Source organism: Anopheles coluzzii, chromosome 3 (assembly GCF_943734685.1).
Source record: "Anopheles coluzzii chromosome 3, AcolN3, whole genome shotgun sequence".
NCBI lineage: Eukaryota > Metazoa > Arthropoda > Insecta > Diptera > Culicidae > Anopheles > Anopheles coluzzii.
The window spans coordinates 62,578,524-62,604,222 of NC_064671.1; the positions used below are offsets into that span (position 1 = coordinate 62,578,524).

Consider the following 25,699-nt stretch of genomic DNA (forward strand, 5'->3'; position numbering starts at 1 on the left):
CAATAATCAATATCAATATTTGCTACTTGTAATAAATTTATAATTTAAACAACATTCGTATGTTTTTAACTCTTGAACTCACCTAAAATTTTAATCAAAATCAACCTATGAATATTGTAGAATGTAAACCACACGCTGCCCAGGGCGGCTATTGAACATCGAGAGTTAGACCGACCCGCTAGAAACCAGACTGCAAGCTGGCATTCCACACCGGCTAGGAGCAGACGAAGATGTATCGCTACACCGGCCACGAGCGGACAACGGCGACATGCGCAAGTAATGCGACACGCAGACCGATCGTGAGAACGGACCAATGCAGCCAGCAACCAGCGGCCTCGTTAGAACATTAGCTCGTTAGGTTTAGTCAGTCGAAGTCGAAGTCTAGAATCAGCAAGATGTAGTTCATAGTTTAGCTTTAGTCAGGAGTAATCCTGTTAGTGTAAAATAAAAATCTTTTTTTTATGGCCAACCGGTCTAGATAAAGATTAACTCGAGTTTAGGTTAACATCTTTTCGAGACGGTCTGTTTGATATGGGCAATTGATCGTCCAGGCGATCATGGAAGTCTTTAAGAGACTTTCCCTACTGGAAGAGTTCGAGCAAAAAGGCTTTACCTTGGGTGCGGAGACACTCCATGCTCATAAATTGAGACCAGTAATATTTTTTTGCGAAGGATTTAGTCCGAAAACTTCTTCTTCTTCTTCTTTGGCACAACAACCGTTGTCGGTCAAGGCCGGCCTGTACCCACTGGTGAAGTGAGCTTGGCTTTCAGTGACTTATTGTTACCATAGCAGGATAGTCAGTCCTACGTATGGGGGCACGGTTTATTCGGAGCTTGAGCCCATGACGGGCATGTTGTTACATCGAACGAGCTTCGGTCCGAAAACTAGCTTCTGATAAAATTATTTAGGTTTGGTGTAAAATTATTCAGTTGGGTTTCATGTAAATTTTCCCAGCCTAAACGAGCCTAAAAATTAACGTCTCATGTAGAACTATAGTATGTACTCAGTAAAAAATAAAATATGCAAGCAAAATGGAGATTTTAAAATTATACACGCACTCATGCATACACAATACCACCACCCAAAATATTGTCAATGCCATAATATCACAAATTAAAATTAATTTAAAAAAAACACTCAACCTACTTGAATTTGATTATTACACTTTTTTCGTTTCAGCGTCGATATCATACACCACTGACATTAAGAATGTCGCATTGTTTTATTATTCCGATGCTGCTTCATGGATTCTTTAACTTCCTGTGGATTGAATGAGTAGTTGGATGGGTGAGGCTACTAGGACAGCATGGTAGACGTGTGGGCTACGATAAACCATTAATGGGGGCCTTCACGATTCTAGTTAGTTTTTTGTATGGAGTTTGACAGTTGGAGGCTGAAATCATGTAAACACTCCATACAAAACCACACAAACTAGCCTGCAATTTTCAGTCTAGATTATTCTAGCCACAAATCTAGAATTAGATTCGAGTACCTGCTCGAAAACACGGGTTTGTTTACATTTATCCCAAGGTGCATTAAAGAGATCACGTGGTGGAATCCAGAATCAAAGTGCATGTAGCCCAGGTGGTCTCATAGCATGTTTTATAACCAAATTTGAATATCACTTTTTGACAGGATGGGTGAAAACTTTTGTTCAAACAAGCTTTCTGAAGGCATGACGAATACACAAAACACTCTTAAAATCTTCATTCAGAAACAGAAGCGATAAAAATCAGTCTTCTAAATTCATACACCTTGGGATAAGCCCACCTGTATATTATACCCACATAGATAGCTGCTCGAAAACTGATATACAATGCAAACAGCTGACAGGCTGAAATTTCAGCCTACGAGCTTAAAACGGAAAGGCCCCCAATATCATATTATTGATTATGATCAGTTATGATTTAGTTATGATGATCAGTTATTATTCAAATTGACTCCAAAGCTAATGAAACGCACCTGTAGCGATTTCTTTGCTCCGATTTATTAGATTAAAAAAAGCCTTCTAAAGACAAAATCTCGCTACTTCCGTGGTTCTTGCAAGCAAATTAGCATGATGGATTTGGCCTTCTTAGTGTCTAGTGACCAACAGTGTCTATTCATTAAAAAGCACAATTTGCGTATATTTATTGAAGACACACAAATTATGTTAGTTTTTTGGCCCAATTTCCTTAATCATAAGATTGTCTTCTTCGTACTGCTGAGCCAAATTAATCTGTTTGCTTCCTCAACACGAACATGCTGGTCCGATTTCTTCCCCGTCTATCGACAGGATCAACCCACAATACGTGTGTTCACATATTAAATCAAATGATTTAATTGCTCAATTTGTATGTTCAGATTAAAAGAAAAATTCCGTTCATCTATGTTCTCCATCGTATTGAGTACAACACATAAAATACCCGAAACAAATGATGGTCTTTCGAATGATAAAATCCCCCGTGTACTGGTAATCCTTCTCCCTTTTCCATTTCCGTAACATTCTCCTTTATCACACCTATCCTCCCTAGCTCCTAAGTATCATTAAAATTACAATAACTCTTGGCAAACCAACAAGGCAAACAAATATGTCATGAATGAATGATTGAAGGAAGAAAGAAAGAATGAATGAATGAATGAATGAATCATCTTCCTTTTAATCAAGAAGGAAATTTTATTAAAGCCAATACGAAGCGCTCAAAGCAACGATACTTTCTTAAAAATGGATTATGCAAAATTCTTCGTAACCCGTGGGGATATTAGGATAGTAAATTCCTTCTTCACCACGCCCTCCATTCATCTCTTTGCATTATCGATGAACAAATCTATTGACGCGATGAACCTAAAATTATGCTCATATGGTTAGATTTTTATTGAACTTACCTATAGTGGTTTTGATACAGCGAAATATTACAAATTCTCGCTATCGATCGGAGTTGCTCGCTGTATAAAAGTATGCCGTAGTAATGTAAGTAATTAAACCGGTCGATTATATTTATTAAAGGATAGTGTTTGGAGCATGAAGCAACATATTAACAGGTACTTATGTCAGGTTGGCTGGTAGGCGTTGCGGGCACGTTGCGTGGTAGATTCATGGCAGTTTATCAGTGAAAGGCATGCAAGTATGTATTCACAAAAAAACTGAATTGTTCTGAAACAAATATTTGCAATAAAAAGAGCGAAGATATACCCCAGCTGCGCAGATATGAAAGTGTTTGTTAATGTTGATTTGAATGGTATACTACTCATCCAAGAATTGTTAGCAACATTGGTTTTGCTGAGCTGTGTGAAATCACGTTATTGTAGAAATCACAGAGAAGTTATTGTAGCTAGCATGGTGGTAAACCGTTTTATTCGTACTTAAATTCCTGCTGTGTTACGAATAAATTCGCGAATGGCTGGAGCAGTAACTTTAGCAAATGCAGACGGCAATCTGCCCCGGCAACCTATACCACCGTAAGAGGTTGCACCCGTTAGCTTGCCGTTACAAACGAATGGTCCTCCACTATCGCCTTTGCATACATCACCGTTATTGTTTTGCTGGGCACAAATAACTCTGTAAAGAAAGATCATGTTTGTAGCTTCGCAGCAAGAGATTTGCAAGGTCCACATTTGTTACTTACTGTGGTGTGGCATAACTACCCCATGCTGCTGAGCATTGCTGCTGTGTAATTACTTGCAGAGTGGCATATTGCAGATTGTCAGGAGTGGTTCTTCTGTCATAGTTATTCAACCCCCAGCCTGCCGCGTAGCATGTAGTATCACTAGGAACTTCTGTATCTTGGAGAGCAATCGGAGCAATATTGTCGTATCCTTGGAAGGAAGTTTTTATTTCCACTATTGCCGCATCATAATCATGTGTTTCTGGGTTGTAGTATGGATGGATAACGATTTTGCTGGCCTGAAACATGACCCCACCTCTGGTCTGTGTTGTACTGCCTCCGTATAGTGTGATCTGCCAAGAATTAATGTTTCAGGGTCAGCAACAAATGAAGACACTTTTCAAAGAATCACCCCAGTTCTTACCTTGGTAGCATTCTGATTCTTATACAGGCAATGAGCAGCAGTAAAGACGTGCTTGAGCGTTATAATACTTGCACCACAAGCACCAAAGTTATTCACTCGCAGGTGTACTATGTAGGGGAACGATGCAATATCGCCGTTCTTCCCATTAACAATGCGTCCTGAATAGAATGATTTGATGCCCTTGGACTGATGTGAAGTTGCGGTCACTTTTCTATTCTCTTTCCTGTCTTTACCCTCCACGTCGCTGGCAAACACGTTGGTAAGGCACAACGCCAAAAACACAGCACCTATTACCAGTGACACTGACTTCATCTTGATACTGTAGCTGTTATGGCTAATATCTTCTCTCATATTTAAAGCACAACAGCTTTGGCAAAATGTGTAGATTCTAGACTTTTTGTTTGTAACAGCTGTTGACGAAAGCCAAACAAGTGTTGTTCCGCATTGGAGGAACAGATTTCCTGTTTGTTACTTTTAAATTTCTTTCAACAACAGAATTGCGATATTTATGATTATTTATACGTATACTGAAACTCTTTTATGTAATGCAGGTAACGTCTATGCACAGTGCACACTGTCATAATCAGTAATACTATCTAGAAGGCGTTCGTAGTGTAGAGATAACAAATATACAAAAAAAAGACTTATTTCATACCTTCTTGACCCCTGTTGGTTATTTTTTATATGCATTGTGAGAGAAATAATATTCCGCTTAGTATAAAACAGCATGTAGAATGAAACACTGCAACAAGCTCTTCTCAAGAGTGTTCACTGTATTTACTCAGCTGATCCAGTCTCAAAACGCGTGTCCGCGACATACGTCAATCGAACCTTGTAAAAACACTTGTTTCACATCAAAATCGTATTTCCTGTACTATATAAATTACAGAAAATCCAATTTTATACATGTTTTTGATCATGATAGTACAGCAAATATTATACTTTTTTTCAAGTTATGTTTAGCTATAAGAAAATTCAACCGAAGTTTCATCCGTTGTTGATACTGCCACAAGAAAGAATGTGTGTTATTTTATTTTTTTACAATTACTTTTATGGAATTCATAATTATTTAACATGATGCCTATCAACCAAGGACCCAGCGATATTATTATTATTATTATTTATTTATTAATCTTCAACGGGTTAAGTTAAAGTTGAGATGTCGAAGTCGAAGCAATCCGAGACAGTATTGAAGACAGCCGACATGCGGAACATAGGGTCAGACCGACCAGCGCTGGAACGGGGTTGAGCGAACCGTAGAATTTCTCTAGACCTAAGTGTTCGGGATGGTGCATAGATATCGACTCGATGCAACAAAGGCGATGAGTCGATAGAGCCATTTAGCAATCCAGCGATGAAAGAACACTGTGCATTGCGTCTTCTAACCGAAAGAGGTTCAAGGCCTAGAAGACGGCACCGCGCAGCATACGGAGGAAGATTATTGCGATCCTGCCAGGGAAGTAGGTGTAGGGCGTATCGCGTGAGTTTACGTTGAATCGCCTCAAGTCGAGCAATTGAAGAAGCAGTAGTTGGGCTCCAGACTACGCACGAATATTCCAGAACCGAACGAACGATACAGTTGTAGATAGCTTTGATGCACATGGTTGGTTGCGGAATTCATTAGTTGTCCGGATAACCACGCCAAGTAATTAATTTCCTCTAGCTACAACGTCATCAATATGCTGTTTAAAGTTCAAACTAGAGTCAAGCAGAACGCCCAGGTCTTTGGCATGATTTTGTCGATTAATTGCAGTGCCGTCTATGAAGTAGGTACCAGTGACTGGGCTCCTGCATCGACTAAAAGACACACAGTAGCATTTCTCGATGCAGATAGTCAGTCCATTACGCTTGCACCACGAACAGAAAATTTCGATGCAGTCTTGCAGCAATGTACAATCACCTGTGTTGTGAATAGGCGCAAAAATTTTTGCATCGTCGGCAAACAGACTGATACTGTCGGGAGGTAGAGCGAGGGTAACATCGTTGATGAACAATATGAAGAGAAGCGGGCCAATATTGCTTCCTTGTGGCACACCCGAGCTGCTGACTATTTCTTTGGACATGTGCTTATCAATTTTCACGATGTATGTGCGATTAATTAGGTAAGACTTAAGCCACTGTACGAGCGAGCTGGGAAGTCCTAGCTTATCGAGTTTAGCGAGAAGAATTGCGTGCGGAAGAGAGTCGAATGCTGCTGTCAGATCTGTATAAATTGCATCGACTTGAGCTCCGGCATCAATTTGACTAGTGCAATAGGTTACAAATTCAACCAGGTTCGTGGTAGTCGACTTTTTTGGCACGAATCCATGTTGATACCTAAGCCCGTATCAACATGTAGCTGCGGCATGCATGGAGCAGATTTTTGTATATCACTAGTTCGAACACCTTGGCAATGGCACACAAAGATGTAATACCCCGGTAGTTGATGGCATCTGTCCTGTCGCCCTTTTTGTAAATAGGAACCATCCAAGATTTCCTCCATGTTTTGGGATAGTAGCCATTGGCTAGCGATGCATTAAACAATTTTGCAAGGATAGGTGCTACTGTCGTTTGACAGCGTTTCAGCACGGTAGAAGGAATTCCGTCGGGTCCAGGAGCGAAGGAAGGCTTTAGTTGCGCTAGGGCAGATAAAACGATCTCACTGTCGATGAAAGGAGTGCTCATGTTAATTGCGCCAGCCGGAGTGTTGACGAGAGCAGCATCAATGATCGGTATCATTCATGGCCGGTGAAAAGCAATCTGCAAAGCGATCCGCGAAGAGAATGCACATTTCATTAGTGTTGGCACTTGTTGCTCCTTTGTACGTAATGGATTTCGGTGTATGCGTGGATTTTGTTTTGCTGTTGTAGAAGCGCCAAAACGAGTCAGGCCACCTGCAGAGGTTACGTTGAATTTTACTCAAATATCTGCCATATCGCCTGTTATAGCTGCAGTATAAAGAGTGCGTGTCAAAGTAGATCGAGCGAGATCTTTGGCAGCGGCGCGTTTGGTAGTGACGATAAGCAGCTCTTTTTACACGTTTGAGTCGTTTGAGTGTGCGGTCCGCCCAGGGGGGGTTAGGTTTAGGACGCTGAACTGTGACGCATACAACAAAGGCTTGCAGCATGAAGGACGAGAATGAACATACTGCTTCGTCAAGTGAAATAAAATTGGAACAATGAAAGCTATTGTTAAACATTGATATCATGTCGTTCAGTTTCACATAGTCAGCTTTAGCAAAGTTATAACGATAAAATGCGGTTGTCGTCGAGTTTTGTCGAGTCGTCGAATTGCGTCGAGTCGACGAGTTAATACGTATATTGAAGTCAAACGCCGGATGGTAGGAGTCAAGGGGTACAAGCGGAACAACACTTGGAAAGACAGGCGAACACAATTTAGCTGCAGCATTGTTAGCGTAGAGCAGGTCAAGCATGCGTCCGTGCGAATTATTGATGTGATTAAGTTGCATTAATCCGTTAAATTTAAATCCATCCACAAAGGTGTTGTTGGCCAGTGAGCGCGCAGTTGGTTCATAGTGCGTGATTGATGAGTATGTTGGCGAGGACGAAGGATCAGCTATGGACCAGCTTATGCTAGGCTGATTGAAATCGCCAATAACAAACAGCAGATCCGAAGGCTTCAGTGTGAGAGTGAAGCTGCTGTTACAATCATGTAGAGAGCGAAGAGTCGATATCTCGGAGCTAAGCTGCGGTGGAATGTATACTACCATGACGTACAGATGTGCGTTATTGCAGGCGACGCGCACACAAATATACTCGAGAGAACGATCACGGGAAGGTAATTCTATCGACTTGTATGCGTTAGAAACGGCTAGCAAAACACCACCACCACGAGAGCTAGAGCCGCTGAGAGAGCGATCACAGCGGTAAACAGAGAAGTTGTTGCTGAAGAGAAGAGCAGATGGAATGTTGTCAACAAGCCAAGTTTCCGTGAGGGCGATGAGATCGAAGTCAGCCTCCGAAACAGCTAAGTGAAATTCTTTTGTTTTAGTACGCTAACCTCTAACGTTTTGATAATAGCAGCTTAAATACTCAGCGGTAGCGTTGTCATTGTGGCGGTTGGATAAAGCGGGTATACGGTAAGTCAATTGAGCTGCGTTGTCAGAGCATGAGGCTTGGCGGTGATCAGTACTAGTAGCTGGTGTGCGTGTTGTAAAGCGGTTTGGGGTGGCTATAGGAGATGAGGTTTGGTGGTCGTGTTGACGGGATTGAAAAAACTCACGTACACCGATACCGACGGGCCAGGTGGATGGTGTGAGTGCCGCATCTCGAAGGATAGCCGGGACCCTCACTTTGAATGAAAGCCAATTCATGCTGTCCACACTAACCCCTCTTCTCAGCAGGCAATACGCTATAACGTCATCGGTGGCTAAGCGACGCTTTACAGAAGCGACCACTTGTTCCACAGTGACGGCCGTTGATAAGCGGGATAGGCGGATCCAGATCCTATCTGTGAATGGCTCACGAGGTGCAGCTTGAAGCGGTGATGATAACGGATCGGTTCCCACCAGTTCATGCGGTTGTGTAGGTGCCGGCTGGACGGCAATCGTGGTGATGGTGTATGCGTTTGGCGATGACGCGGCACAAAGGATGTTACCGCGACTGTTTACAATTTTGTTTACACCAGGAGATGCCGAATCCTCGATTATGCGCCTCCGCTTTCTACCAGTAGCTGGTCTAGGATCAGAGTTCCGATTGTGAGGCGTGGATGCAGTTTGAAGGAGGGTAAAACCACTGCGAACTTCGGCGACAATAGGCTCAACGAGCTTGCCAATAGCTGCTACAGCTGAGTTGAGGGCGGCTTGGAAACCGACCTGGGCGCCTATTTCTTTTACCGAACGGCAGCGCGGATTTTTAAGCATGTTAGTGCAGCCAATGCAGCTCCAGTGCAGGTCGACATTGGACAATACTGCGTCAATCAGCTCGGGGGGCAATTTGCAACAGCCGCGGTGGAACGTAGCGTCACAATATGCACAACTGATGATGCAGCCGGTGGCCTCTAGCGGTTCAGCACACGAGAAGCAAATAGCCGCCATCGCGAAATCACGCGTAATCACAGCACAACACTGCTAAGCCGAGCAGGAAAAAACAGCAGGAAACCACAGTTGTGATGCAACTAAACAATTCGCCAAGACGAAACGATGATGTTAAACAGTTTAATAGTCCGTAGAATAGGCAACAATGCGATGCGACGCAGAAAACACAAGAAAATTATTGAACATTCACGGAGCGCGACGGAAATGCGGCCGAACAATTAAACGTCAAACGTCATTTACATGGCGTTCAATATGAGATTGAAATGAAAGGCTGCAACGCTCGTTCTGCACTACGTTTAAAAAGTGTAGAATTTTACAATTACAATTGTAGTAAGTTGGATCTCGCGCTGGCCAGGATGACTTTCAAACATTGTTAGGCAACGTCATCGTTTTGCCGAATTAGCAAGAACTGAGGTGGATTCTGTAGTGAAGCGGGCTTTTCGACACTCGATCATCCAGGCGATCATAGAAACTCTTAAGATGCTTATGGTTACGATGTCTAAACTGTTTCAATTGCTAAGTGTTCGCCTATGTTAACCTATGCCGTTTTTTTTTTGGTGAAAATTGTTATGTGTTATCGGTTCACCTGTTTTTCTAACACTTTGACCGCCGGCCTGACGTCACAGTTTTTGAGTGAGCGTGTAGCGCAAGAGAGGCAAGAGAGCGATGAGAGCGACAGTTTTTTGTGCCATTGTTATCACTCTTTTGTTTCATTGCGATAAGCGGCGTAGCACATGTCGTTCTTTTTTTCCTCCTTCATTCGTTCTAAAGAGATTTACTGAGCGTCAGATGCAAAACTGAACGGTGAGCAAAAGCGTCATGAGAATTTATATGACACGGCGCTTAAAATGCTAAAAGTGTATCTCAACAAAAGAGTTGTGGCAAAGAAGTAGAAGTATCTCAATTGTTTTTGTATGAATGGTGTGGCCTGAATTCTTCTGGGTGTGTTGCATCGTTATCATCTGGTAAGCCGAGGTTAGATCATTGAGTGCTCAATTATGATTTAGACCTTGGTTAAGGTACAAAAACACTTTTTTGGGTCTATATGAAATCGTTACGTATATGGAACAGATGTAGGGGAAGGTAGGTGAAGACGGAAACTGTGGGTAAGATGGACACTTCTGAAAAATACATGACACAACTAATTATCGAATAATTCAACAATGTAGTAAGCATACTGAAAGTAAAACAACACATTTGACAACATCCCAAGTTGGATTCACGAATCCCGAATCTAATAATATCAAATTATATTTGCTATCTTAAGCTCTGTAATTTTTATTATTGTTGTTCATATTTTTGGAAGTTTTATTGCATGAATGAAATGTCGTGCATAAGCATAATTTGATGTTGTCAAATGTGTTGTTTTACTTTCAGTATGCTTACTACATTGTTGAATTATTCGATAATTAGTTGTGTCATGTATTTTTCAGAAGTGTCCATCTTACCCACAGTTTCCGTCTTCACCTACTTTCCCCTACATCTGTTCCATATACGTAACGATATTTTCTAACGTAACGAAGCAAAAATCTTTAAAGCAAAAAGAACGTGAATGAAGACGAACAAATTTCATCAAACACCTTAAATAAGGGTACTCCGAAGACATACACCATCCAGCAACTAAAGAATGCATTGAAATCTTGCGTTATGCTATTACTCGCTCCATGCTGATTAGGCACTTCACGAAAGCCAATACCTTGCCACAACTTGGACAACTTTAATTAAAAAAACAGAAGAGAATTTGACATCATTCAGGAACAGATGATAGTTTCTATGGGATTACAAAGTTTGCAATGTTTACGATTTCTGTTTACTCTCTAAAATAACATTAATTTAACAATTGTTGCATTTTGCCGTTTTTCATTTTGCTGTACCATAGCATTAAGCCGGAACAAAGAAAGTTCTGGGAACAAAGCGAAATCAGTAGTATTTACAATTTTACAATGTATTTTGTGCTGTTATCAGTAAATACAAGTAACAAAAAAAATATTAAAATGGTTGTCAAAATGTTACGAGGCAAGAAAGTTTCCGAGGATTGATTGTTTGGTAGGGCATGAGTCCGGCATTCTCATAACATGTCCCAGCCATCGTAATCTGCCAGCCTTCTCCACCGTCAGGATGCTCCGTTTGCGTATAGCTCCGCAAGCTCGTTGTTCATCCGTCATGCTCGAACACACCGACAAAGATGGTCCGGAGGTTGCGTCGCTCAAACACGCCCAGCGTTTGCATCCTCCGCTCGAATGGTCCAGGACTCGTGTCCGTAGAGGACGACCGGGGGAATCAATGTTATTAATTTGTTATTGTTATAATTCGACAGTCCACATGTAGTCCCTTTCAGACAATGATAATTTCGAATATCTTAAATTAGTACAATCAGTACAATTAGTACAATGGTTATCCGGAGGAAGCTCCCGGGTCAGATAAACCACGAAGATGAGCGATGATTAATTCTTTGCGGCTCCCCGGAAGAGGCGATGGAACGGCGCGAGGTTCCTGCGGTCTCGAAGTAATTTACATCTCAGCAGTCGGTGAAGTACATACTATGCATGATTCCCCTGCACAATGCGTTTCCGGATTTCGCTGCTGATGTCGTTGTCCAAAATAAGTACGGTCCCAAGATAGCAGAGCTCGAGATTGTTGCCATTAACTAAAACACTGCCTCCCAGTTGGTCTGAGTCTCCGACAAGCTGGTTTTTAGAATTTTAGAATCACTCTGTAGCATTTGAGCATAATTTAAGCTACAGTCAGTCCAAAAAGTATTCGTCTAGCTGAATATTTTAAAGAAAAATGCGAATTATGGCCGCAATGCGTATGGGGTGATAAAAGTAATGATGAGATTTGATAAAGAGACCATCAATACACACCTACTGCTAAAAATGAGCATTAAAATAGTGCAATAACAACTAAATTATTTAAAAAACTAAAAAAAGTCGTTTTATAGGCGCGCAAAAAGTATTCGTCCATCTAGCTTTTTAATTATTTACGCTGGACAAACACTACCTAGACGTGAATTAAATGTATTATTATCAATCTACTGGTGACTTCCTTCTAAAATAATTCATTTCTGTTGTTTCAATTGCACTTCAAGCAGTCAGAGAGGCACTAAAAGCGGGGGAGTTAAATGATTGGAGCATGAAGGCGCAAATCGTATCTTTATCTTATGCATAACCTATCCTACCCATTTTTGAAGGTTACAAAATGTGTGGGAGGCCTCGTTCCTTCATTTGATCGGAGTTTGGCCATTTTTCTGACACTAATTGTGTCACAAACTGCCATGCAAGCAGCCATCCTTGACGGTTAATCTAACGAAAGAAGCGGTTTAATGTCCGAAAAATCAAATTTTACGAAAGAATCAGGGCATTTTGTGATGGCCAATAGGGTCAGGAGAATAGATGGGTCACGTTTGGTTGATGGGTCATGCTGCATTTCATCGTAGCTGGTCATGTAATAGCTTCAATGAGTGAGTTGTTACAAACATGTTTTGTTTGAATAATACCGTACCCAGAAAGTGGCCAAATCTGTTAAGGTCCATCAAATAATTCAGGAATTTGTTTCAAATTAGGCTGTACTAACATATTAAAACATGTTTAAATCGCCAAGATCGTACGGCCGACGTCTACTGTAGCGAAAACAGTCTACTAAGATGCAGCAACAAAATCTCGTGTAACGGTAGCACCATGGTGTCATTTTACCAGGGCACATGGAGGAAAGGTGAGCTAGAAAAATGATTCAAATTGATAGGAGACGAGATGGAGAAATATATTCTTGCAGTTTTTAAGTACTTTGGGTGCCAGTTCTGAGAAATTGTACTAAAAAAATACCACATGTTTCAAGAACAGTCAAGCTGAAGAACATACAGAGCATTGTCATTTGCCCGAAGCACCAAACCAGCTGAAACCAAACTGATGAAAATGAATTAATAGACTCTCAATATGATAGCAGTTGCCATTTTTTTCAATGGAACTTGGCCACATGGCCCGGAAATGCAATCCCTCTACCAGCGAATAATTGGAACAAGTCTTGGAGGATGTATGGGTCAAAACTACGCCTTTTTAAAAGTTCAAATGTGTTCTTGCGTTGTGCAAGCAGTCACCAATAGTCATTGTTTCGTCGCGAATAGTTTTCGGATAAAGTTTCCTTTTCTTTCTTTGGTTTTTGCTGCTAATAATTACCGAAGCCGTTGTAAGAAATTGCTGGTGATGAAGAGAGGGAAAAAGCCTTTTCGCCCTCTATTTATTAATTTATGATCGATAGAGATGTGTACATCAACGGGCGCGGATGTGATCCGATCCGCAGTTCAAATCTGCACGATTCGCGTAGCTGCTCGAACATCCTCCCCACCTTGACGAATGTCAACAAAAAGTTGCTTCCTAGACTACACGTGGTTTTCGCTATCAGTTCTGAGCGGTAAAACGCATATTTTCGTGATCGGTCGCGTAATTATTCCCTTAGCTGTCTTAAGCGTAACGACGCGTACTATCTTGTCTTCACCGGGATGGATTTTAACGATACGCGCGAGAGGCCAACGAGTGGTGGGTAACGATTCGTCCATGAGGATCACTAACCTGCCGGGAAGTATGTTGCTGTTGTTGCTGCCACCACTTGCATAACATTTCTGCATTTCTTGTAGATACTCAGTGGCCCAATGCTTCCAAAAACGCTGAACCAAAAGCTGCCACTTCTGAAGATCATCTAGCGTGCAGGATTTCAGCTGGGTGTAGTCCGGTTCAGGCACGGCGAACATCGATGTGCCAATAAGGAAGTGTGCCGGTGTGAGTGCAGCTAGCTCGTTGGGATCGTCGGACAAAGGCAACAGCGGACGGGAATTCATCGCTGCTTCGATTTGGTGGAGCACAGTGCAGTAGCCTTCGTACGACAGCCGCGTATTGCCCAGGTGACGATAGAGGTGTCGCTTCGCCGTCTTTACTGCTGCTTCCCATAATCCGCCGAAGTGTGGAGCCTTTGGTGGATTGAAATGCCAAGTGATTCCCCGGTCAGCGCATCTAGTAGCCACGGTGTTGCGGTGTTGTTCGTCGTTGAACAGCTCAAAAAGCTCCTTCAGTTCACGTTCTGCGCCTTCGAAGTTTTTCCCATTATCAGAATGGATGTGGGCTGGCAATCCGCGTCGTGATGTGAATCGGCGTAGCGCTGCTAAGAATCCCGCCGTTGTGAGGTCTCCTACGAGTTCCAAGTGCACAGCTTTCGTTGCGAAACACACGAAAACGCACAGATAGCTCTTAGTAGCTGCTGCCTTCCGGTGCGCTGGCTTCAAGTAGAATGGACCGGCGTAATCCACTCCGGTTACAGAAAAAGGTCGGCTCGGTGTGATGCGGGATGGTGGAAGCTGGCCAACCGGCTGCCGGGCGAGTGCGGGATCTTGCCGAATACAGCGGAAGCAGTTTCTTGCAATGCTTTTTTACCAAGCGACGTCCGTCCAGTGGCCAATACAGTTCTCTAATGCGGGATAGCAATAGCCTTCCACTAGCATGTTTCATCTCTTCATGATAATCTTCCGCAAGTAGACGGGTGAATTTGTGGTTCTTCGGTAGAACAGCTGGATGCTTGGACTGATACGGTAGTTGCGACAAGTTCAATCGTCCTCCCACCCGTATTACTTCTTCTGTATCCAGGAATGGGGTAAGTTTTCGTAAAGGAGATTGTTTCATCAATGCTTCTCCCTTTTTTAGCTGCTTGATTTCCGCGGAAAATGCATCTTGCTGGGCTAGTCTGCAAAGCACAATTTTTGCAGCATCCACGTACTTGGGCGTGATCGTCTTGGATGCATTGGTGTGCGGTATCGATCGCTGTGATCGCGCCTTCTGCTTGGTGTTGCGCACAAAACGTATGCAGTATGCAATGATGCGTACCATTCTGGTGAAGGATGAAGAAATGCCAAACCATGGATGAGTTTGTGTACAAACTAAAGCGGCACTCACCTGGCGTGCTTCTAGGTCCGCCTCATCGCTTGGTTCTGGATCTGAGCTGGGCCAATGGGACGAAGGTTGCACAAGCCAATCTGGACCGTTATTCCAAAGCTGATTCTGCGTGAAGTGTGCTGCCGACATGCCTCGGGAAACCAAGTCAGCAGGATTGGATGTGCCAGGAACGTGCCTCCATTGCCTTGGATGAGAGTAGTGTTGCACCTCAGCTACTCGATTTGCCACGAACGTCTTCCAGGAGTTGGGAGGTGACGCAATCCATTTTAGCGTCACTGTTGAGTCGGACCAGAAAAACGATTCGGCGCACACGATCTGCATTGCCTCCTTGACGCGATGATGCAGATGGGCGCCCAGGACAGCTGCGCTTAGTTCAAGCCTCGGCAACGTGACGCGCTTCAGTGGTGCCACTCGAGACTTCGAAGCTAATAGGCTGATGCGGACTTCTCCCGCCGCGCTTTCACAACGAGCGTACACACATGCTCCGTAGGCGGCCTCCGAAGCATCGGTAAATGTGTGAAATTCTACTGTTGCATCTGGTAAGAGAGCGTAACGGTTAGTCCTGTACTCGGATAACGTTTTCCAGTCGCTCTGAATCGCCTTCCATTTTTTACAGATGTGATTAGGAACAGGTTCATCCCAGCCGGATTTGAGTAGCCATAGCTCCTGCATCAGCATCTTAGCACGCACGATCACCGGTGCTATCAATCCGAGCGGATCGTACATTTTGGCAATGCTCGACAAAATAGATCGCTTGGTCGACGTGGCTTCATCAGCCTCAGTGTTGGATTCAAAACACAGCTCATCCGATTCAGGCTTCCACGAGATGCCGAGTGCTTTGACCGTCTCGTTGGGTATAAAATGCAGCGATGAGTGTGTGCCGATATACTCGGTGCTTAAGCCGGAGAGTACGCTCAGATTGTTTGAGGTCCACTTGCGCAACTCAAACCCACCTTTGGCAAGTAGCGCTGATAACTCCTTACGCAGCTGAACAGCTTCGCGAACGTTATTGGCACCACCAATGAAGTCGTCCACGTAAAAGTTTCGTTTCAGGGCTGCAGATGCAAGCGCATATTCAGTCCCTTCATCATCTGCTAGTTGGATAAGTGTGCGTGTAGCCAGAAACGAGGAAGGTGCTAGTCCATATGTAACGGTGTTGAGCTCATATACTTGGATCGGAGCTTGTGGCGAGAATCGAAAGAATATGCGCACCAATCGACGATCCTCAGAATGCAGCAATATTTGTCGGTACATTTTCGCTATATCTCCCACAAGTGCTATTTGGTAGGTGCGGAATCGCAACACAATATCAAGCAGCTCGTCCTGCACGATTGGACCAACACATAGAATGTCATTCAAGGAATAACCAGTGCTTGTTTTTGCAGATCCGTCAAACACGACCCTTACTTTCGTGGTGGTACTGGAGGCTTTAAATACGGGATGGTGCGGTAGGTAGTACGCCTGTTCATCCCCACTATCTTTGTTCATGAGCGACATGTGCCCCAGCTCCAAATACTCCTTCATGAAGGCATGATAGTCTTCCTTGAGCTGTGGGTTGCGTTCTAGCCTCCTCTCCAGCAGCTCGAAGCGTCTCAAAGCGGTAGTTTTAGACAGGCCAAGCTTTTCCGTGAAGTCGGTCTGTTTGGGCAATCGTACAATATATCGACCCGACTCGTCGCGCTGAGTGGTTTCTTTATACAACGTTTCGCATCGCCGCTCATCAGGTGAGTACGAATCATTGACGCTTAACCCTTCCAGCTTCCAAAAGCGTTCGAGAGACTCCTCCAGGGATGCCATGCAGACGATTGTGGACGCGGCGGTGCAATCGGTCGGAGATGCAGGATTCTGAGGAGAGGTGGGACCAATCATGACCCACCCAAACACGCTGTTCAGCATAGTTGGAAGGTTCGGAGCAAGCTCGTGCGATTTTACGTTCGTAAAGAAGGAAGCGTAATGACGGGCACCAAGGATGAGATCAATCGGGGCTGATTTATCGAACTGCGGGTCAGCCAAAACAAATTCCGAAGGAATGTTCCAGCCGCGAGTGGAAACATCATGCGCCGGCAGATCAGCGATCACCTTGTCTACTATCAGAAAATCGACATCCAAGTCAAAGTGTTCAACACGTGAAGCAATTTGAGCTCGAACCGACCTCCACACCGTTCTGGTGGATAGTCCTGCTCCTTTGAGGGTTATGTTAACCGTGCTACTTTTCAAAGCCAACCTCTGAGCAAGGCGATTGCTCATCAAATTGGGCTGTGATGCGCTGTCTAAGAGTGCACGCACAGGATGCAGGATGCCGTGTGCATCGGTTACATTTAGAAGTGCAGTTTGTAATAATATTTGTGAAGGTGATTGTTTTATTGCAGCTGCGTAGCTGCGTTGTATGCTAGCCGTGTGATCATCAGTGGCGTGTGTTGTGTGTGAAGGTTCATCTTGCGCAGCTAGCATTGGAAATGTAGTGGAAGATGTGCTGGGAGTGCTTTCAGTGTGAATCATTGTGTGATGCGCCAAGTTGCAATGACGACACTTGTACTGTGACGAGCAATCGCGGGCACGGTGATTGTCGCGCAGACAATTCAAACACAAGCGGGCATCAAGTACCTTACGGTACCGCTGGGCAGGATTCATGGCATTAAATCGCTGGCATTTTGTGATGGTGTGCGGCATATTGCACAACGGGCATTTATTAACATCGCGGTCAGTGGTAGCAAAACTAGCAGTGCGCGGAAAAATGGTGCGTCTTGGTGGTATCGGTGCTTCTATAGGTGATGGTTCGGGTTTGTTTACTAATAGCGTCTCGAGTACGCGCATACGGCGGTGCAAAAAGGCAATCAACGAATCGTAGCTCGGATTGTCATTGGTCGAAGCAAATTCTTCCCAATCGCGTAATGTGTTAGAGGGCAATTTTGTGCAAAGTAAATGCTCTAATATGCTGCTCCAGCCGTCAGTTTTCTCTCCCAAGTGATTTAGGGTTTTTTTGTGACGCTCGAACTCGTCCACTAACTGGTGCAGGGTTGTCGCACTTTCCCTCTTCGCTGGAGTGATGCCGAACATCGCTTGTAAGTGGCGTTTTTTCAGTAAATATTCATTCGAATATCGCTCAGCGAGTGTTTTCCAAGCTAATTCATAGCTGGAGGCGCTTATTGTAATGGCCTCGATCACTTGCGCTGCTTCACCTTTTAGGGCTGCGCGTAGATAATGGAATTTTTGTATTGGCGGCAAATCAACATTATCGTGAATCAAACACTCAAAGGTATCCCTAAAGGTCAGCCATTGCATATAATCGCCGTCAAACTCCGGCAGAGCGATGGTGGGCAGTTTTATGCCTTGTAGCGGGTTCCTACCGGCTCCTTGCTGCGACACTTCGCTGCGCGGAATTTCTCTATATTTCGCTTTCAATGCCGATTGAACGCGAATCAAGCGCCGTTCAAAATCCTCCCTAAGGGCGGCATTGTGTGTCATCTCTTCAGCAGTGGTTGCACTGTCCTCCAGCTGCTGTTGAAGACTCTCCAAATCCTTGCATATTTGGTCAAATTTGGCCATACGAGTTTCCACCTCGATAGAATCCCTATAGGGCTGGTAGTTTTGAAGAAACTCTTCGTAACGGGCCAAAATGGCAATCAAAATCGTTCGTCTCGACGACAAAATAAGCGGTTGAGCTGGCATCTTACTAAAACTGCGATTATCGTGTGCGCGAGTGTAGTGTAAAGTGCAGTGTAACGGTCGGGTAGTGAAAGGCAAAGGTGTTTAGCACTTTATCGAAAAAATTGCGAATATTCAGGATATCGGCACAATCCTGGTCACGGCACCAATGTTTCGTCGCGAATAGTTTTCGGATAAAGTTTCCTTTTCTTTCTTTGGTTTTTGCTGCTAATAATTACCGAAGCCGTTGTAAGAAATTGCTGGTGATGAAGAGAGGGAAAAAGCCTTTTCGCCCTCTATTTATTAATTTATGATCGATAGAGATGTGTACATCAACGGGCGCGGATGTGATCCGATCCGCAGTTCAAATCTGCACGATTCGCGTAGCTGCTCGAACAGTCATAAAAGCAATAAGAAACAAGATCAGGACATTTTTTGATTCCATAACCTTTGTTTTCTTACGCATATTACGCCAAAAGTCTGATGGACGAATACTTTTTGCGCGCCCATCAAACGACTTTTTTTAGTTTTTTATGTATTTTGGTTGATATAGTACTATATACTATTTACTATGTACTATTTAAAATTTTTTAGCAAAACGTGTGTATTGATGGTCCCTTTATCAAACCCCATGATTACTTTTTCCACCCCATGCCTATTGCGGCCATAATTCCCCTTTTTCTGCAAAATATTCAGCTAGACGAATACTTTTTGGACTGACTGTACATATCTTGGAATAGATTATTTGAGGAGAACGTCTGGAGTGTTAACAGTAAAATATTAGCTTTTAAAATAAAGTTAAAGTAGCGTTGGGTACAAAATGGTGATGATTGTGTAAAATCTAAAACAGTGGCGGATCAAGGGTATCGGGGGCCCTAGGCGTAAAGACGAGTTGAGGCCCTCTGTAAATGGTAATGTTGTTGGGGGGGGGAGGGGGGGGGGGGTTGGTCGCGGAAAACTTAACTTGCTGTTGGGAGGTTGAACAGTAAACTTGAAATGCCGTCGGGGCCCCCTTCGATCATCAGTCGCAGACTCTAAAATTTTTGCTAACGGGGGGGGGGGGTACTCTGTCCATACGGCATACTATACAATGGCGATCTACGGGGCCCCTAAATCGGCGGGGCCCCAAGCGACCGCCTAGTCCGCCTACCGTTAGATCTGTCGCTGATCTAAAATGATGATAAAATGTTAATAATCCACTGCGTAGAACGACAGTGTAACATACAACACTCAAGTAATGAGGTGCTAAAATAGAATCTGAAGAAAAGGTTTCTTTTCGTTGAGGTTAAGAGTTACCGGCGATATTTATTGTAAATAGTTAAGGCATCGTTTGAAAGTACCAATAAGCTAAATATTTAATCTATTGATTTGCATCGTCACACTGTTTGAAGCGAGGGATGAGAAAAATGGAGCGTTTGACAATCAGTGGCGGGTTTACAGTGTCGGGAGCCCAAAGCAGAAATAAGATTTGAGGCCCCCTGTACCTGAAACTCTGAGCTGTTAATTGGTTATTTTTTGACGCTAAACAATGTCAAAGTGAAATGTTGCCAGCAACATGCATAAACCACCTGAGCGATATGTTTCCGAGCTACAGTGTTGCGCGCAACAACATTAGACCGCTGCCTAAAATGTGACGGACGGTGATGTCGACGTCACAGAAACTGCATAGTGGTAAAAGGTGCGGATGAGCCGAGTCTGTCCTATCCGAAGTCGTGATAGGAGTCTCTGGTCTTGGTGTGATGGATGGTCTTTCAATGGTGGTGTTGTGGTCTTGATGATTCTCAGGAAGGAACGGCCGCTGCTAACCCAATAACCATTCCAGCTATTGGCGATAATGGTTTTGGTAAGGCGATAGAAATCACGGCGTGGAAGAGTGTTATGGCAGCAGGCCGGGCTATTACGTCCTGCATTGGCTACTCGATTTGCTATTTCGTTTCCCTGAACACCTGTGTGACCAGGAATCCAACAGAATGTGATTTGGGACTAATGAACCACGGGGCCCCCACATAAGCGGGCCCCTCCCCCGAATTCTTTGCTTACCGTTAAACTCACCACTGTTGCTAATACCGGTTTTGCCCAAGCATTCCAACCTGTCCAACGTGTTTCAGCGTCACCCGATCGATAATATCTGAACAAACAGAACATAATTTGGTGTTGTAAACCACGGACGAGTTGATTAAAAAGACGACCTTGAAGCTGAGGAAGAGACGAAACAACTTGTAAGCCATGTTTTGTTACTATGATCGGTATGATCATTGGCCGAGTCAACTTATGTAGCAACAAACAGTATGTTAGCACAAAGCAGCTCTGCATTGGTCATCAAGCAAACCATTCTAAAACCTCCAACAATATGATGAATCTGATTGGATTGTATATGGATCATGCGTCTATGTGGATACGTCGAAACAGTTCGACGGAAACAACGAATTGGATTGAAGATCGCATTTACATTAATGATTTCTGATGAGGTTTGTAGCACAATATTTCGGTGGAACGGATGAACAATGCTTATGGGACAAAATAATATGTCTTAGGATTATACAGTTTTAGATACTTGATAGTACTAGGAAGGAAGAGATCATTTGTGCAAAGTAAATGGAATTTTATTTAATTGCAAGTCAAATTAAACAGGAGAGTTAAAATCAAATGGGAAATAAACTCACAAAATATATTTCACAGGAGAAAAGCACAATAACCTTTTAAAAGATACCTTCTTGTTTATCTCTTTGTTCTCTCTTTTATTCAAGATTCACTATTCCGTGGTAAGTTTCTATGTTCAATGCAAGAAATAAGCTGGAACGTCCTTTCTATCTACGTATATTATCCAAAATCCAAAGCAAATATTTACTGACGGCAATGTACCTTCCCGGCACATCGCAGTAACCAATACCCACCTGTAAACCGTAAAGTAAGTATCGATTAGACTTTTGATCTATTGCCTGTATCGCCGATCCAGGCTGATAATCATTGCATTGAGGTGATCGGGAACGATTGTTCAAATTTCGAGCACAAATAATTCTACTGTCCATCTGGTCCCACCCTTCGAATCCGTAGTTAGCTTTTTGGTATTCGTCCCAGCACTGTTTGTTATGTACTACGTCCAACAGAGCACGTTGTAGAATTGTCGCGTCAGATCCACTCTCCTTCCAACCCGTCATGATGAAGCGGTTGTACAGACGGTCGCGCTGCTCTGGAGTCACCGGGAGACAGATTGCCTCAATATTTTGTCGTCCGCCAATATCAGCGGGAACGGCTAGCCGGACTAGCGCTAGATCATCTTTGCGGGTAAATTCACTCACGGAAACCGTCTGAACGGCGGAAACACACTTCATATCTTCGTACACGATTTCGCAATCCTTTGTTTTGCTCGTATCGTAATCACCTAGCGTCACAGCCGACAAGTTCCTGTAGTAACAGAGAATAAAACATATGGATTGAGTTTTAAATTATTTACACTGCCTCTGCATGCAACTTATACACACTCTAATTCGTAACAAGCGACCGTGAGAACGTAGTTTCGATTCAGCAATACTCCATTGCAAGGGACATATTCAGTAGTTTGCGGATGTGTCAGTGTTGCCATCCAAGGATACTGGTTTAAGATGGATTTGCGATTCTCATCTAACTCCTCCATATGCTCATTCCGTCCACAGCTCCCTTGGTTGATAAGTCGTATGTTGGGGTGTCCAAGTATCGGATCGTCAATACCACTGATTGGTGTATTATCATACACCCAATCGATGTACTGTGATGCGTCAGTAAATCCGATATATTGTTTTAAATTGCACACTCCAGAATAATCGTTTGTATTGCTAAACGAAACCACTCCCTTGAGATACCAACGATTTTGAAACTGGAAAAACATTCCACCACCGCTGTCTCCATTGCAAACACCAGTTCCTGTAAGTGAAGAATGCAAGCAAATGTTAGCATCTGTTCTACGCTCACAGCCCCACAAAATGTCTTACCATTTTTGTATCCTGCACAGAATGCTTTCGACTGTAGAAATTTTCCAAAAAACGCTCGATCACTCGCCAAACACGTCCACGAATCGACCACCGGCATGCGTGCTTCATTCAGGGTCGTGCCTATCGTATTATCTTCCGAAAGTCCCCATCCAACTACCGTACCCGGTTGGTTGTAAAACCACGGTAAGACAACCCCATCGTCCCGCTTCCAAAGGCACACTGGTTGAATGTAATCATTGAAGATTATTGGAATTTTCACCCGCAGAATGGCGATATCGTTCTCGAACGTTGTTGGACGATATGCCTCATGCAGTATTGCCTCGATCACATCGACCTCTTCGGCATACTCCTCCTCATTGTTCATAAGATTAAACCGGCCCAACCTTAGCTGCATATTGTCGGCCGGAATTTTTCGACGGCTGGTTGCAAGCGTGACGCAGTGTGCAGCCGTCACCACCATATATCGGTGCACAATGCTTCCACCACATGCATACTCAAACCCAGCACTATTGATGCCCCGATGATAGAGCGCCGCATGCCACGGCCAGTCGCCCGGTTGCGTAGAATATCCACCCTTCACTAGCCCTTTACGTTTGACCATCCGTTCCCCACACTCGTTATCATTATAATCGTTGATGTGTAGCTCGTCCTGTGCAAAACTGTAACGCACATTATGTAGTAACAGTATAGAAAATAAACTAGCAAAACAAACATGCCACGGTCCCGTGCCGTGGACCATGATGTGATCTTCTCCGACGCACGTTCCAGTTCGTACTGCCAGTTCCATTCGATCAACAGTTTGGTTGTCGGTTTAATATTTAGTAGGTTAAGAACCTCGGGGAAATCCTACATTAACTTTCGGTGTTGATTCTTAAATAAGGGTAAATCGTAAACAGTCTTACAAACAAAAAACGCTAACATTTTTATTTTTCAAGGCATTTTACATTTGCTTAGGTTCAAATATTGTGTAGCTGAAAATGTGCACAGACTCAGATAATTAATTATTACAAGGTGTACTTCGAGATGTCGGAATGTACGTCAAGAGAACAGGAACAGATACTTTTCGTGCAACCTATTCAAGTTTTTCACCTGTAGCTTCTTCAGAAACTGATGCACTGTTTTGTTTTGTGCTAAACAGGTTTGGGTACATCTTTTACACAAAGGGTTTTTGGCACGATGAACAGCAGCGACCTTGAACCTTTTCTGTGCTGTGTGTGTGTGTGGTGACACAGTGCTACTTGACCCATCACTACGATAGGACGTTACGTCAAATAGAAGGTCTAGGTCTACATAACACTTATGGATGATTTCCTCTACCGGGGTACGGCTCAGATCCTGGACTGGAATAAAACTGATAGCAGTTCCTCGAACGATAAGGGTTTTTGATCAGTCCCAGAACCCATATGGGCTTATTATCACATAATCACGGTACCACGATGCATATTTTTATAATTCTTCTTTTTTTCTAGTTTGACGTAATCGTCTCGTTCCTCTAAACTCTTTTTTTGCTGCTCTCTCCTACCTATTCTTTGCTACGCTCAATCGATTTACCTCATCATTGTTAATGTTAGACATACTTGAGGGGATGTCTGATTAGCAAAGAGTCACCTACATGACTGTGATCTTTGTATATAAGCTATTAAATGGCCAATTGCCAGATTATCTGACGCAGCACATCCAAAAAGACTCGTATATTCGTAACCATAAAACATGCAATGTCACTATTCCTACATTACCATAACAGGTAGTAATCCGCTGTAGCATATCAGCTAAACAGAACTTATTATAAACCACAATATCAACTAGGGTAAATGTACCTATAGTGGTGGTAGTACCAATAGTGGTGCTATTGCGCTAAAATGCGCTTCATACGGCAAATTACATGTAATTGAGTTATTTACGTTAGTGTGCAATGTTCTTTAGCCTTTTGCAAAAGATTTAAAAGTTTAATGAGGCCATTCCGTTACTTAGTGACCGAAATATCCATTATTTTGTGAAATGTGTCAACATTTTTCCAAAATCCTTAGGATTTCATAACGAAACTCATTTTTCTGTTAACGTTCTAAATGACCACATAACCACGCAATTACTAGTTTTGAAACATAACTGTTATGAAATGTTATTGTTTTACTAAAATTATTTGCCTTTTGACCATATTTATGCATTTTTAAGTGTTTTTCACCATAGTGCCATTATAGGTACACAAAACATGCATGTTCCTATAGTGGTTATAGTTGTAAAATCAATAAAAACGAGTCGTTGTAGATTTTTTCGAGGATATTTTTGACATGTCGTACTGTTTTCAATAAAATAAGCAACAGAAATGAGTTTTATGTAGGTAATTTACCAAAAACAGGCCAAAATTCGCTTATATGGCTGAATGAAAAATTGACTTCCAATCAAGCACACTCTTCCGTGTGTAGGTTGACGACAAGTGTGATGCAGTACTTTAGTCAATAGTTTCATCGATCAAATTTATACATTTTTTACGATTAAATTACGCAAAAACCTATATTATGGCAGTAATCCTTGATATTCATACGGAAACAGCTTCGAAACTAAGTTTCATTGATGTTATACACCGTTTTTGATGCATCTTTGTTTACCACCACTATAGGAACACAATACGACGACTATAGGAACCATACCACCATTATAGGTACAACGAAGCAGTCACAAAAATATGCATTTTTTCGTAAATTTGATGTATTTCATGGTAAAAATGGTTGTGATTGCGAAGATAAAACATATTCCAATTGCTATGTGTTAAAATATTCAGAAATTGTCCTTCCTGACACTTTAAATCCATTAAAACACATCGGTATCACTACAAATTGCACCACTATTGGTACATTTACCCTATAAACTCATTGTAACACACTTCGGAAAGCCAAACCACACTATTGCAACACATTCATTATAACACACTCAGCAAATCAGATCACACCATAACAAAGCAACCGGAAGAATTCAGGGCACACCGTTAATAAAAACAATTGTGACACACTTCTTGAAAATACACGAAAGACGCATAATAAGCAAATCAGGCGTTACTGCAGGCAAACTAGGTGAACCGAGAACGCATAGCAAGTAGTGATGGGAATAG

The 25,699-nt window shown here is 43.0% G+C and overlaps 5 protein-coding genes across 5 annotated transcripts; all 5 read right to left on the reverse strand.

The window, feature by feature from the left end:
• Window positions 1-2,952: 2,952 nt before the first annotated feature.
• Window positions 2,953-4,375, reverse strand: LOC120959144 (trypsin delta-like). Its single transcript, XM_040382326.2, has 3 exons — window positions 4,010-4,375; window positions 3,607-3,938; window positions 2,953-3,539 (listed from the first exon to the last, which is right to left on the reverse strand). Exons 1-3 carry the CDS (start codon window positions 4,358-4,360, stop codon window positions 3,344-3,346), a joined length of 879 nt encoding a protein of 292 aa, XP_040238260.2. The 5' UTR covers window positions 4,361-4,375; the 3' UTR covers window positions 2,953-3,343.
• A 623-nt stretch (window positions 4,376-4,998) lies between these two features.
• LOC125907399 (uncharacterized) lies at window positions 4,999-7,746 on the reverse strand. The gene has a single exon (XM_049609306.1). It carries the CDS (start codon window positions 7,716-7,718, stop codon window positions 6,711-6,713), a length of 1,008 nt encoding a protein of 335 aa, XP_049465263.1. The 5' UTR covers window positions 7,719-7,746; the 3' UTR covers window positions 4,999-6,710.
• A 135-nt stretch (window positions 7,747-7,881) lies between these two features.
• Window positions 7,882-9,642, reverse strand: LOC120956160 (uncharacterized). The gene has a single exon (XM_049609305.1). It carries the CDS (start codon window positions 9,042-9,044, stop codon window positions 8,004-8,006), a length of 1,041 nt encoding a protein of 346 aa, XP_049465262.1. The 5' UTR covers window positions 9,045-9,642; the 3' UTR covers window positions 7,882-8,003.
• A 2,664-nt stretch (window positions 9,643-12,306) lies between these two features.
• Window positions 12,307-18,649, reverse strand: LOC125907345 (uncharacterized). Its single transcript, XM_049608967.1, has 4 exons — window positions 18,328-18,649; window positions 14,465-17,064; window positions 13,610-14,400; window positions 12,307-12,346 (listed from the first exon to the last, which is right to left on the reverse strand). The coding sequence occupies exons 1-4, from the start codon at window positions 18,647-18,649 to the stop codon at window positions 12,307-12,309; spliced, it is 3,753 nt and encodes a 1,250-aa protein (XP_049464924.1).
• A 2,573-nt stretch (window positions 18,650-21,222) lies between these two features.
• LOC120959518 (polyserase-2-like) lies at window positions 21,223-23,380 on the reverse strand. Its single transcript, XM_040382971.2, has 3 exons — window positions 22,594-23,380; window positions 22,108-22,525; window positions 21,223-22,030 (listed from the first exon to the last, which is right to left on the reverse strand). The coding sequence occupies exons 1-3, from the start codon at window positions 23,378-23,380 to the stop codon at window positions 21,433-21,435; spliced, it is 1,803 nt and encodes a 600-aa protein (XP_040238905.2). The 3' UTR covers window positions 21,223-21,432.
• Between the last annotated feature and the right edge of the window lie 2,319 nt (window positions 23,381-25,699).